The sequence below is a fragment of the Monodon monoceros genome, unplaced genomic scaffold (genome assembly GCF_005190385.1).
Source record: "Monodon monoceros isolate NGI ecotype Baffin Bay Population unplaced genomic scaffold, NGI_Narwhal_1 Super_Scaffold_18, whole genome shotgun sequence".
NCBI lineage: Eukaryota > Metazoa > Chordata > Mammalia > Artiodactyla > Monodontidae > Monodon > Monodon monoceros.
Genome location: NW_021703774.1, coordinates 149427895 through 149442845, shown reverse-complemented (window position 1 = coordinate 149442845; position 14951 = coordinate 149427895). Strand labels below are relative to the sequence as shown.

At 40.3% G+C, this 14951-nt stretch overlaps 1 protein-coding gene across 18 annotated transcripts in view; it reads left to right on the top strand.

Moving 5' to 3' along the window:
- The window catches only part of MACF1 (microtubule actin crosslinking factor 1), a 342346-nt gene that overhangs the window by 190694 nt on the left and 136701 nt on the right, over positions 1–14951 (top strand). For all 18 annotated transcript variants that reach the window (XM_029231096.1, XM_029231102.1, XM_029231098.1 and 15 more), the window contains exons 26-34: positions 4938–5116; positions 5949–6087; positions 6753–6946; positions 8189–8351; positions 9159–9242; positions 12108–12215; positions 12407–12505; positions 14372–14524; positions 14831–14919. In XM_029231096.1, coding sequence (XP_029086929.1) covers positions 4938–5116; positions 5949–6087; positions 6753–6946; positions 8189–8351; positions 9159–9242; positions 12108–12215; positions 12407–12505; positions 14372–14524; positions 14831–14919 — 1208 coding nt within the window. The remainder of the gene's footprint in view (positions 1–4937; positions 5117–5948; positions 6088–6752; positions 6947–8188; positions 8352–9158; positions 9243–12107; positions 12216–12406; positions 12506–14371; positions 14525–14830; positions 14920–14951) is intronic.

Here is a 14951-nt window from a genome sequence, read left to right as displayed (position 1 = left end):
GGCTCCTAGTGTAAAGAAGAAGAAAAGGTTAAAGTTACAGTTAGAGACTTCAAGTATAAGAGATGTCATAAGATAGTACCTAGTGTACTTCCAGATTGCCAAGCAAACATTGCTGTAGGAATGTGGAGTGTTACTGGAACATTTCTACTTGGGGTGTGATGAGGGAGCTCTATGAAGAATGTTAGATTTGATCTGGGAGCTTAAAGGAAATGGAAAGCAGTGCCTAATGAGGAGTGAGTTTTCTCAACTTGAGAAATTTCTCAGTAATTCCTAAGCCTGAAGAAGAGGATGTGAGCCCAGTATAATTTCTTTTGGTCAAGAAGGATCTAATATGTCTGTGTGAGGCATGTCATATGTACCTGCAATTCTCATATTAAAGTGTTTTTACTCTTCTATAGTCATGCAAAATAGGACAGTCAAAGAAACACAGGTTAATATTGAGCTCTTCTAAAGGACCTTTTTTTAAAAAAAAAATTATTTTGGAATAGATTCAGATATAGAGAAAAGTTTTTATTCTCATATAACCGTCACCTAGATTCCATAAGTGTTAACATTTTTCTACATTTGCTTTATCATTTTTTCTACATATGTATACATAATATTGATAATAATCTTTTTTTTTTTTTTGAGAGTAAGTTCCAAACATGGTGCTCCTTTACCCCTGTATAGTTCAATGTGCATTTCCAAAATCAAGGATAGTCTCACATAACCATGGGACAGTGATTAAAATCAGGAAGTGAATATTGGTATAATACTGTTATCCAAGACCTTAATTGAAATTTCTTCAGTTGACCTAATAAATGCCTTTTTGAGTAGTACCCCCACTCCCATAATTCCCCCCCCCAAAAAGAATATTTTGGTGTAGGATTCAGTGCAGTATCCCACATTGCATTTAGTTGCTGCGTCTCTTTAGATTTCTTAACCTGAAACAATTTCTTGATTTTTCATCATCTATCATGACCTTAATACTTTTGCAGGGTGCAGCCCATTTATTTTATAGAATGTCCCCCTATTTGTGTTTATCTAAGGCTTGTTCAAGATTAAATATAGGTTACACATTTTTGGCAGGAATACCATAGAAGTGATAGTATGTCCTTGGTGCATCCTATCAGGAGGCATGTGATGTTGATTTGTCCCGTTACTGGTGATAGCTTTTATCACTTGTTGCTATTTTCCTCATTGTGATTACTAAGTATCTTGTGAGGAGATACTTTGAGACTATGTAAATATCCTGTTTCACATCACACTTTCACCAAACTGTTATAGTATCTATTGTTGATCTTTTTTTTTTTGATTTTTTTAAATAAATCTTTATTGGAGTATAATTGCTTCACAACACTGTGTTAGTTTCTGTTGTACAACAAAGTGAATCAGCCATATGCATACATACATCCCCATATCCCCTCCCTCTTGAGCCTCCCTCCCTCCCTCTCTATCCCACCCCTCTAGGTCATTGCAGGCACTGAGCTGATCTCCCTGTCCTGTGCTGCTTCTTCCCAGTAGCTATTTTACATTTGGTAGTGTATATATGTCCATACTAGATACTACTCTCACTTCGCTGCAGCTTCCCCCTCCCCCGCCGTGTCCTCAAGTCCATTCTCTATGTCTCTGTCTTCATTCCTGCTCTGCTAGCAGGTTCATCCTGCCCTGCTACTAGGTTTGTTTTTTTTTTTTAGATTCCATATATATGTGTTAGCATATGGCATTTGTTTTTCTCTTTCTGACTTACTCCCCTCTGTATGACAGACTCTAGGTCCATCCACCTCACTACAAATAACTCAATTTCGTTTCTTTTTATGGCTGAGTCATATTCCATTGTATATATGTGTCACATCTTTATCCATTCATTTGTCAGATGGACATTTAGGTGGTTTCCATGTCCTGGCTATCGTAAATAGTGCTGCAATAAACATTGTGGTACAATGTGGTACAATGTCTCTTTTTTTTAAAATTAATTTATTTTTGGCTGTATTGGGTCCCCGTTTCTGTGTGAGGGCTTTCTCTAGTTGCGGCAAGCGGAGGCCACTCTTCGTCGCGGTGCGCGGACCTCTCACTATCACGGCCTCTCTTGCTGCAGAGTACAGGCTCCAGATGCGCAGGCTCAGTAGTTGTGGCTCACGGGCCCGGCTGCTCCATGGCACGCGGGATCTTCCCAGACCAGGGCTCGAACCCATGTCCCCTGCATTGGCAGGCAGACCCCCAACCACTGCACCACTAGGGAAGCCCACATGTCTCTTTTTGAATTATGGTTTCTCAGGGTATATGCCTGTGTGGGATTGCTGGGCCATATATTAGTTCTATTTTTAGTTTTTAAAGGAACCTCCATACTGTTCTCCATAGTGGTTGTATCAGTTTAGATTCCCACCAACAGTGCAGGAGGCTTCCCTTTTCACCACACCCTTTCCAGCATTTATTGTTTCTAGATTTTTTGATAATGGCCATTCTGACTGATGTGAGGTGATAACCTCAATTGTAGTTTTGATTTGCATTTCTCTAATAATTAGTGATGTTGAGCATCTTTTCATGTGCCTCCTGGTCATCTGGACGTCTTCTTTGGTGAAATGTCTATTTAGGTCTTCCACCCATTTTTTAATTGAATTGTTTGTTTTTTTGATATTGAGCTCCATGAGCTGTTTGTATATTTTGGAGATTAATCCTTTGTCGTTTCATTTGCAAATACTTTCTCCCATTCTGAGGATTGTCTTTTTGTCTTGTTTATGGTTTCCTTTGCTGTGCAAAAGCTTTTAAGTTTTATTAGGTCTCATTTGTTTATTTTTGTTCTTATTTCCATTTCTCTAGGAGGTGGGTCAGAAAAGATCTTGCTGTGGTTTGTGTCAAAGAGTGTTTTTCCTATGGTTTCCTCTAAGAGTTTTATAGTGTCTGGTCTTACATTTATTCTTTAATCCATTTGGAGTTTATTTTTGTGTATGGTGTTAGGTAGTGTTCTAATTTCATTCTTTTACATGTAGCTGTCCACTTTTCCCAGCAGCACTTAATAAAGAGGCTGTCTTTTCTCCATTGTATGTTCTTGCCTCCTTTGTTGTAAATTAGGTGACCATATGTGTGTGGGTTTATCTCTGGGCTTTCTATCCTGTACCATTGATCTATATGTTTTTGTGCCAGTACCATACTATCTTGATTACTGTAGCTTTGTAGTATAGTTTGAAGTCAGGGAGCCTGATTCCTCCGGCTCTGTTTTTCTTTCTCAAGATTGCTTTGGCTATTCAGGGTCTTTTGTGTTTCCATATGAATTGTAAAATTTTTTGTTCTAATTCTATGAAGAATGCCATTGGTAGTTTGATAGGGATTGCATTGACTCTGTAGATTGCTTTGGGTGGTATAGTCATTTTCACAATGTTGATTCTTCCAATCCAAGAACATGGTATATTTCTCCATCTGTTTATGTCATCTTTGATTTCCCTCATCAGTGTTTTATAGTTTTCTGAGTACAGATCTTTTGCCTCCTTAGGTAGGTTTATTCCTAGGTATTTTATTCTTTTTGTTAAGAGGGTGAATGGAATTGTTTCCTTAATTTCTCTTTCTGATTTTTCATTTTTAGTATATCAGAATGCAAGAGATTTCTGTGCATTAATTTTGTATCCTGCAACCTTAACAAATTCATTGATTAGTTCTGGTAGTTTTCTGACCAAATTAATTATTAGTATGACTTTTGCCAAAAGGTGATTTTCTAATTCTGTCATTCCTTTTACATTTAAAATTTTCCATTCTATCAAAAGCGATGCGCTTGCCTCCCCCGTTCCCTCCTTTCTTCCTTTGTTATGTCAGTATGAACTTATGGATTCTTATTTTAATTCAGTGGTTTGTATAATAATTTGCTACTGTGTTTATTTTGATGTTCAAAATTTCCCAAATTCAGCCATTGGGAGCCCCTTCAAGCTGGGTCCTATGTCATTTTTTTTTTTTTTTTTAAGATGTTGGGGGTAGGAGTTTTAGTAATTTATTCATTTATTTTTGCTGTGTTGGGTCTTTGTTTCTGTGCGAGGGCTTTCTCTAGTTGTGGCAAGCGGGGGCCACTCATCATCGCGGTGTGTGGGCCTCTGACTATCGCGGCCTCTCTTGTTGTGGAGCACAGGCTCCAGACGCGCAGGCTCAGTAGTTGTGGCTCATGGGCCTAGTTGCTCAGCGGCATGTGGGATCCTCCCAGACCAGGACTCGAACCCATATCCCCTGCATTAGCAGGCAGATTCTCAACCACTGCGCCACCAGGGAAGCCCCTATGTCATTTTAACATGCCCTCATCATTCTTTGAGTGCTTTCTTATTTCTCAATAAAACAGGATATTCTGGGTTCCTCTTGCCTTTACCAACCCCAACCCTGGAATCAGCGTCTCTCCTAGGAATCTTGCTTCCTTTAGGTTCCTTTATTTAGAAACCAAGATCAGGTGCTGAGTGTGCTCATTTTTATTGGCGTGTCCACTTCTAGGCCTGCTTAGCAGATAGAGCATACAAGTGATCACAAATTCATGTATCTGTTTCCATCCAGTTCCAAACCAGTACCTCAGGGCTTATTCTGTACTTTCCTTTTTCCAAATATGTAACTCCCCCAAGAATAGAAAACCTCCTTCACATTATCCACAGTAAATTTATTTATTGCTCAATTCTAACATGTACAGATAATGGTTTCAGAACTGCTAACTCATAGTATTACAAAAAGCAAACCTACTAACTAGAGTTTAATGTAATTCTTTTTGTGTTTATCCTGAAGGTATGTCTATAGTCAATTCTGTGTTCAAAAGTTACTTGTCTGTATTCTTTCCCCAGCTCCCCCTGCATTGCTGTTTCCTAGTTGATTCCATCATTCTCCTATATATGGCATTTGGTTTGTTTCCAATATTTTGCTCTTATGAACAAGGACTTCTTTTTAACTTCTTTGTTCAATTCTTTCTCTGTGTTTGTTGTGTGTCTTGTTCCTGACAGCACACCCAGGAGGATTTGCAGCTACTGAGGTCAGACTTGGATGCTGTTTCCACGAAATGCAGCAGCTTTCTCCATCAGTCCCCATCTGGTTCGAGTGTCCCAACTCTGCGCTCAGAACTCAGTCTGCTGGTGGAGAAAATGGAGCATGTGTATGGTCTCTCCACTGTCTATTTGAACAAGTGAGTGAGCTGAGAATTCGGGTCCAGAGGGCAATATTTTCGATTCGGATGGAAAAAAAAGTGCCTGGAATGTTTCATGAACAGTTCAGGGAGAGTGCACCCATAAAAAGAGCTTGTACCCATAAAAAGAGACCTTGGCTTTAGTTTCAAATAACAGGGAGTGGGTTCATTTGGTCTGCAATGAACAAATGCCAGGAATGCAGAAGGGGAGTTGATTTACAGTTTTAGGACTATTTTGAACCACATTTCTGATTGATTAGATACCTCTTTTGAAAAAGAAAAAGGACACTAAAGAAAGAAAAATTTTCATCTAAACTAAATACTAGGCTTTGAGGGTCTTCCCTCTACCCACCCATCCCTGCCCATGACCTTGAGAAGCAAGATCTTAGAGTCTTCATGATATTGAGTGGATTTCTGGCCTCATGCCTTTTTTCCCATGAGACCACCGTGTGTGTGTGTGTGTGTGTGTGTGTGTGTATGTTTGTGTGTGTCCCAGTGCCACCCAGAACTTCATTTTGTGTGTGTGTGGGGGGGGTACGCGGGCCTCTCACTGCTGTGGCCTCTCCCGTTGCGGAGCACAGGCTCCGGACGCACAGGCTCAGCGGCTATGGCTTACGGGCCCAGCCACTCCGCGGCATGTGGGATCTTCCCGGACCAGGGCTCGAACCCATGTCCCCTGCATTGGCAGGCGGATTCTTAACCACTGTGCCACCAAGGAAGCCTGCGAAGTTGATTTTGACAGTTACGTTTGGTGAATCTCTCTGTAGTGCTCCAGGTCTGTAGCTCAGCTTTTAAAATGTGTGTATTAATGGAAGTGATTTTATCCTCACAGGCTAAAGACAATCAGTGTTATAGTGCGTAGCATCCAGGATGCTGAACTCTTAGTCAAAGGTTATGAAATCAAACTGAGTCAAGAAGAAGCAGTACCAGCAGATCTCTCAGCTCTGGAGTCCCATCGGTCTACGTTACAGGTTGGTTGTTCTCAGTTCTTAGGTTGACTTAACGTATCCATAGCTTGGGGTTAGCAGAGAAATGCAGTTTTGGATGGCATGACACTGATGTAAGTTTGCATTTGAATTAGGCAGAATATCATATTTAATATCTTTTGATGTGGGTCCAAAGAAGAAAGGATTGAGAAATATGTCTAGCTAGAAAGGGGAGATAAAGGACTATGCTCCTCTTATTTATTTCTTCCTATTTCTCCGCAGTAAAGTCATAGTTTAATTGGATATAATCAGTGGTTGTGCTGTAAGTTTGTAAATCACTTAGCTGTTATCTCCTTTGATTCTCACAAGCAACTCTGTGAGGTAGATAGAGAAGGGATTTTTATCTCTATTTACATATAGAATACCAAGATTCAGATTGGCTAAGTGACTCATCATGGTTTCATAGCTTATAAGCGGTAGAGCCAGGCTTCAGACACAAGTTCTTTTCACATTTTCTGTACTCTACTGACTGACCAGTTTGCATGAGGACTGTGGAGGCATTTCTGGCACAAACAGTATAGAGTCTAGGTTCTGAATCACAGATGTAATATGGAGCTGGTTGTAGACAACGTCCTTGTTTTTTACCTTAGTCTGAGTCCTTTTTTAGCGTGGAATATATTTAACCTGTTGCTGTGGTTGTGTTTTTATAGCACTGGCTCAGTGAGGCGAAGGACAAGAATGCAGTGTTTTCAGTCCTGGATGAGGAAATTGCGAACGCCAAGGTGGTGGCAGAGCAGCTGAGTCGTCTGACCCCAGAGCGAAACCTGGATTTGGAACGCTATCAGGAGAAGGGCTCCCAGCTGCAGGAGCGTTGGCACCGGGTCATTGCCCAGCTCGACACCCGGTAAGTGGTGGCCCCACCTTTTTCTTCTCTTAGGGTTCAGGAACCAGGTTTTAAACAAAAATAGAGTTATTTCTGTGTATGCTTGTTTAAAGGCAGGAATTGATAGGGAGGGGTAGAAATTAAGTGACAGTATACCTTCTGGACAACGTAAGTGCCAGGAGGTTGGGACCACCAACCCCAAAGCAGTCCTGAGGCTTACTTTTGGGGCGCAGTGGTGGTCCTATTAGCAGTGCTTCTCCTGTGTCCCTGGTCTTAACCCATTTAAGCCATGATGACAGTGGTGTCTTAGAATGTAGACTGGAAAGGTGACTTAATGATCTTTTCTCAAGGACAAAACCTGAGTTCTAGCTCTTGTTCTACTAGCTTTGAATCTTTTTTTTTTTTTTTTTTTTTTTTGGCCGTGCTGCACGTCATGCGGGATCTTAGTTCCCCGACCAGGGATTGAACCTGTGCCCCTTTACAGTGGAAGTGCAGAGTCTCAACCACTGCCATGCCGGGGAAGTCCCTAGCTTTGAATCTTAATATGAGTTATTATTCGTAGTGGAGCTTTGTAGAATTTCTTGCTTCCTTTTCATTTGCTGATTTAGTGGTTTTTATCTGTTATTTGAAGTCCTGCTTTTGATGACTGATTTGAGTAGCAAAGATAGGAAACTACCTATCTGAGGCTAGGCTAGTTAGGAAAATATATAGGAAGTGGGGTTATAGAGACTCAAATAAGCTTGGACTGATTCTCTATAATTGAATTACTATCCCAAGGCTAGTTAGACTAACAGTAGTGGTATAGGAAGCTGTTACTGTAATTAACAGTTAATTACTACTATTTTTTACCCACTCCACCCCTACTTTTCTCCCCAAGAAACTACAGTGATTCATAAATCATAGCTGGAGTACTCTGACAGGTACTCTGTCATCAGGAGACAAAAGTGTACAGGCAGTACTACCTTATTGGCAACCTGGTAATCCTTGGCAACATAGGTGAAAAATTTGACAAGGATTATCATGGGATGCCAGGCCCCAAAGCCGATTCCAGGCCTAGCAGGGCACGACTGGCTTCTATTCACTTTTCACCCCATAGCGTAGTGGGTAAATGCATAGCTCCCACTCAGTGCTGCATTGCTCTTTCCTCAAAATAAAGATGTATCCTCTGTGGTTAAGCCCAACTGGGCTTGGAGGGAATTGCCTCATTTACTTAATTGTATTTATACCAAGATAACTGATAGCAGTTTCCCTTTGCTTCTGCAGCCAATCTGAGCTAGAAAGTATCCAGGAAGTTCTGGGAGATTACCGAGCCTGCCATGGAACTCTCATCAAATGGATTGAGGAAACCACTGCCCAGCAGGAAATGATGAAGCCAGGCCAGGCTGAGGACAGCAGAGTGCTATCCGAGCAGCTCAGCCAGCAGACGGTGGGTGTGGCCGTAGCCGAGTGGAAGTTGCACGGGGGAAGCTAGCTCATCATAAAGAAGATGATATGCTAGCAATTAGCTTCCCTCCAATGTTAAGACATTCTGAGCTCCTTCTGAAAAGGGTTTAAGCAGGATGGGCTCTAGGTACTGGTTTTGCATTTAGGCCAGGTAACCTGTAAGGCCCCTTCCAGTCCTGAGTTTCTGTGAGTATATATTGAAAGCGCTAGATGGGCAGAGTAGAATTATCTTGCTTTATTTCGTTTCTTGATATTACATTTTGTTTTGCTAGGATTAGAATATAGGGGAATGAAAACCCAGGGAAAGCTATGAGTGGAAGAAAATTATTTCATTCAAAGCAGTTTTTATTTGTTGGTATTTTGGGTTTTTGGGGGGTTTCTTTTGACTCCCTCACTCATTATGAGAACTTGAGCAAATTACTTAGTCTCTTAGTATTCTACTTTCCTTAACAATAAAACATAGTCCATTATTTGTTCAACTGCCCTCCTGAGGTTTTTGTAGTTAGGATTAGATGAAATGATACATGAAAATACTTAGAACAATGGTTTTCAAAGTGTGGACAACCAGAGTAGCAGCATCAGCATCACTTGGGAACGTGTTAGACATGCGAGTTCTCACACCCGAACCCAAATCTATCGAATCAGAAACTCTGGAGGTGGAACCCAGCAATCTATGCTTTATCCAGTGTTCTAGGTGATTCTGACGCAGTTAAGTTTTGAACATGGTAAATGCTCAGCTGTTTCAGTGATGATAATGACAATGATAAGGTTGTGATATTTTGGTTCCCAGGAGCTGTTTGCAGAAATCGAGAGAAATCAGACAAAACTGGACCAGTGTCAAAAATTTTCCCAGCAATACTCCACTATTGTAAAGGTAATGCTACCATATCCCAGAAGGAACGTAAATCGTCTCCAGCTTAGGAAGATCTGCATGTCACTATAGGTTTTGGTTTTGGACAAGTAAGCAGAGCTCTTCTGCTCCATCCTTAGGTTAATGCAGATGTGTGCTTCTCATGGCCACATATTTGGGGATGCTCAGAGAGGTACCAGACATCAGCTGAGATTTGAGGAGTCTCCATTTGGATGACCCACAGGCCTCTTAAACTTACCATGTGAAAAATAGAATTTTTGGGTTTTCTTCTCAAATATGCTTCTCACTATCTTGCATATCTCAGGAAATAGTGTCACCGTTTTCCTAGCTGCTGAGGCAAAAAAAAACCCAAGAGACATCCTTAACTCTTTTCTTTACCTTAAACTTTATGTTTAACAACAGTCTGGGAACAAGTTGCTTCATCTTCCAGTATGTCCCGGATCTGACTACCCGTCGCTGCCCCTCCCTCCCCCATTTTCCTGGTTCACATCTAAGTGAAGAATCTTCCATGGCCTGCTCCAGCACTCTGCGCTGCTCTCTTGCTTCTGCTCCTGCCCCCACAAGCTATTTTCCCACACAGTAGCCAGACTCACTTTTTAGGAACATACCACACATCACAGAACCTCAGACACCATCGATTATAAGCCACATTATTTTATACACTACCCAAAAGGGAGAAACTCCAGCAATTATGCACATGTCAAGTAAGACATATTGCAAATTTTAGAGATACTAAAATGTGAGGGAAATGTGTACCTTACCATAGCTGAAACATGTAGAGATTAGATCCTGTCACTCTTCTGCTCAGAACTGTCTCATGGCTTCATATCATACTTGTACTAAAATTTTAAGTCCTTTTGTGATTTATGAGGCTATGCAAGATCTGGCTCCCCACTCCCTATTTCTCTGATAATGTCTTTAAAAAAAAATGACCTGAGATTCTCATATATTTATTTGTTTAACGTGTGCCTTCCCACGAGAATGTAAGTTCAAGGGGAGCAAGGTTTTTTCTGACAAGCACATAGTCAGTGCTCAACAAATAGTTTTTTAAATGAATACATTTCTTCAGTTAATAACAGGAGACTTGGTGTCACAAAGAATTGAGTTCACATCCTAGCTTCACCATTTTCTGGGCTTAAGACTTTGAGCAAACACTTAGCCCCTCTGAGTTTCTGTTGCTATATCTACAAAATGTGAACAGTAACTACCTCACTGGTGATTGCAAAGTGTTTGCAAAGATTAAATGGGATAATTTATACATAGGACAATGCCTCAAACTTAAAATACATTCAGTAAATGGTAGCACGTGTTTTTATTAATATTTTATTGTTACTATTTTTTTTTAATAGACTGCTTATGGAACTCATTCAGTATTTTCCTCCTGCCTAGAATTTTCAAAGTTGACAATAGAAAGCAAGACATTCTAGGCAAAAGGAACTGCATAATCAAAGCCACGGAGGAATAAAATCCAATGATTATATGAGGAAATAGCAAATTCTAGCAATTCTGGTATAGCTAGAAGGTGTACTTTACATGAGAAACAGTGATTGTGGAAAATGAGAGGGGAGATTGGGGCCAACCTTTGAAAGGCCTTGTTCAGTTCCTTTGTCTTTACCATCTGTTCTTTTTTTTTTTTTTAAATAAGAAAGAGCTTAACGGGTTCTCAGAACTGACAGGTTATGGCCTGGGCAGCCTGAGCAAGAAGAGTGGCATCAGATAAAGTTGAACGTGTAGACTGAGGGCTGGCTGGGGCTCACAGACATTTGGATTTTATTCTAAGAACGTAGAGGAGTCAGCCAAGAAGTAAAATAGTAAGAAGTTAAGATAAATAATCTGAATAACATTTTATTTTTTGGATTTTTTTTTTGGATTTCTTTTTATTATTATTTTTAAACAGCAGGTTCTTATTAGTTATCCGTTTTATACAAATTAGTGTATATATGTCAATCCCAGTCTGTTCTTGCTCCTCAAAACATGGTCTGTGAACCAAGAGCATCGACATCACCTGGTAACTAGTCAGAAATGCAGAATCTTCAGCCTGCTGAATCAGGATCTGCATTTTAACAGGATCCCCAGGTGAATGTTGATATTTGAGAAGATCTTCTCTAGGTCACTGAGAACTTTCAAACAGAGGAACGAAGTGGTCACCTTTTTGACTTAGAAGAGTTATGCTAGTAGCAGGACAGAAAATAAATTGGAGGTGAGACTCTAAGCAGGAGAGTAAGAGGCTATTGCACTGTCATGTGAGCTATGAAGAGGGCCTGGACCAAGGCAGCACTCTCAGGATTGCAGAGGAAGTGACAAGATAGCATGGTGACATGAGAAGAGCGTTGGTTTAGGGATGGAAGACAGATTCCAATCCTTACTGTGTTGCTCACCCACTGAGTTAATTAGGGAAGCTCACTTCCTGTCTCCTGGCCTCAGTTGCCCCATGTGTGAGATTAAAGGATGGGGTCAGCACACAACAAACTGCAAATTCAGGAGCAGCAAACTGGCCCACAGGCTAAATCCAGCCTGCACACCTATTTTATATGGCCCATGAGAAATGCCTATAAAAAATCAGAAGAAGAATAATACCTCACGACATATGAAAATTATATGAACTTCAGCTTTCAGTGTCTCTAAGTCATGTTTTATCATAATACAGCCATGCTCTTTCATTTACTTACTTTCTATGGCTGCTTTCACTTGCAGTGGCAGAGGTGAGTAGCCATGACTGAGATAGTACAACTTACAGGAAAAGTTTGCTAACCTCTATTCCAAAGGATCGTCAAAATGCCTTTCACCATTGAAATGCTGTGATGCTACTGCATGACAGTGTGAGCTATAAGCCCTGTGTAAACGTAGTTCAATGTCTTCCTCCCCCAGGACTATGAATTGCAACTGATGACATACAAGGCCTTTGTGGAATCACAGCAGAAATCCCCGGGCAAGCGCCGTCGCATGCCTTCCTCTTCAGATGCCATCACGCAAGAGGTGAAAGGGTGGGGCAAGGACGTGTGCCGCTGTCTTCCCTCAAGGAAAGATTCGCTCATCGAGGCCTTACAGTTTGATTACTGTCGAGCGTGTGACTTCATGAAAACTTCCTCTTATTGTCAACTATTTAAATTGACTTTTCTGGCAGATAACTTATCTAAATTGTTTTTTTTTTTTTTTTGGAACCGTAGTTCATGGACTTAAGGACTCGCTACACAGCATTGGTGACCTTAACAACTCAGCACGTGAAATACATCAGTGATGCGCTCCGGCGGCTGGAGGAGGAGGAGGTGAGGGCAACTGGGTCCTAAATCATCTTGAAAGTAGAATGAAAAATCTTGAACCTCATCTGTCAAGATTTAAAATGCACACACAGCCAGCCGATGTCCATTGTTCACAGTAGTCATGTTCTATGAAGGCACTGTACACACTGCACCAGCAAATTCTTTTTTTTTTTTTAACATCTTTATTGGAGTATAATTGATTTACAGTGTTGTGTTAGTTTCTGCTTTATAACAAAGTGAATCAGCTATACATATATCCCCGTATCCCCTCCCTCTTGCGTCTCCCTCCCACCCTCCCTATCCCACCCCTCTAGGTGGTCACAAAGCACTGAGCTGATCTCCCTTGTACCAGCAAATTCTGAATTCATGCATCCAGGGGAACACAGGGTTAGGTTCCTGCCAGCTTCTGGTCACATCACAACATTTTTGTCAATGGATAATGCACAACCTGGTTTTATGTGTGTTTTTGTTTAAAAACACATTTTAAAATATATCTTATTGATTCATTAACATTGAACTCATGGCCGAGAGCAATATAACTCACACCTGAACAAAGCTTATTAAGCGCATTTTCTCCATAAGGCACATCACAGCCTTCTAGTGAATAATGAGGACAGACTGTCTTGTGTCTGACACTCCCACTTGCAAGTATCTTTATTACAGAAACATTATAAGCATGAAGAAAGGGATATGAACAGAGATCCTTAATAAAGCATAATTTGTTAAAGAGAAATAGTGGAAATATCCAAATTCCATATGATGGAATGCTATGAAGCTGTTAAAAATAATGAAATAGATTTAAATGAACCAACAAGGAAAGATATTTATAATATATTTTTTGAGGAAAAAAACAAGTTGAAATACTATGTATAATTATGATTTCAGTAATAACAAAACTGTGTGTACCACAAAGGGACAATATGGGCATACAAACAAGTTTAGAAATATATATACCAAATTCCTGAGGAAATGAGATTAAAGGAACATATATTATGAATTTCAGATTATTTGAATTTGTTGTAATGAGTATGCAGTCTTTTTGTAATTATGAAGATCTTCTATGTCTTTGCAAAATAAGTTTCCACATATTCAATAACACTTATAAAAGAAATGCTGTTGGAAACATTAACCCATACCAACTTTTGCCCATGTAAATTAGCAAAAGACTTCCTTTCTGTCAGTACCTACCTCATTTAATCTCTGTAGATGTCCATCTTTTCATCTGTAAATCTAAGAATTATGAACATATGTAAGATGCTATATGTGAAGGGCTTTTTAATTAATTTATTTTATTTTATTTATTTTTGGCTGTGTTGGGTCTTTGTTGCTGTGTGTGGGCTTTCTCTAGTTGGAGTGAGCGGGGGCTGCTCTTCATTGTGGTGTGCGGACTTCTCATTGCGGTGGTGGCCTCTCGTTGCGGAGCACGGGCTCTAGGCGCACGGGCTTCAGTAACTGTGGCTCGCGGGCTCAGTAGTTGTGGCTCACGGGCTTAGTTGCTCCACGGCATGTGGGATCTTCCCAGACCAGGGCTCGAACCCACATCCCCTGCATTGGCATGCGGATTCTTAACCACTGCGCCACCAGGGAAGCCCATGAAGGGCTCTTTAAAATCAGTAAATAATTATTGACTGCCCATCACATATTAAAACACCATGCTTTTTTAGAAAAGTGCTAACCTAGATATAATGAATTTAGCTATTAGTATCACCCAGGCGCTGGTGAGCAATGCTGTAGGCTGGGTGAATTATATTTAACTTGGGGTTATTTTAGCTATGATTTAGGTAACATTCATGTCTTTGTTTTAGGAACTCTGAATCAGGCTGGTGTAGTAAGACATTGACCAAGATACTGATTTTCTATTTCCTCTTCTAGAAAGTGGTAGAAGAAGAAAAACAGGAACATGTGGAGAAGGTTAAAGAACTTTTGGGCTGGATGTCTACCCTAGCAAAGAATACACAAAGCAAAGCTACCTCATCCCAGACCAAAGAATCAACAGACATTGAAAAAGCTATTTTAGAACAGCAGGTGAGTAGAAGGTCCATCTGTCACTTCCTGGGTAGCATAATATGTGATTACTCATTAAGTGGAATAATACGTCACATATGGGCCACCAGGAACGATTATGATCTCAATAACTGTTAACTTCCAGGACTTAAAGAAACTTAAGACATCATCTTATTTGTACTTCTGCTTTCTAGATCACTGTATATAGTGGTAATGATCATCTTACCTAAGCTAATTTTTTCTCTAGGATTTTATTTTAAGTTATTTCAAATGATTTTTGGTTCTTTAATATCTTAGGTTCTGAAACTTTTTTCTTCTACTGCATAGGTTCTGGCAGAGGAGCTAACAACCAAGAGGGAACAAGTCTCTGAGGCCATTAAAACTTCACAGATCTTCTTGGCCAAGCATGGTCATAAGTGAGTATTAAATGAGAGATTACAGCACATCT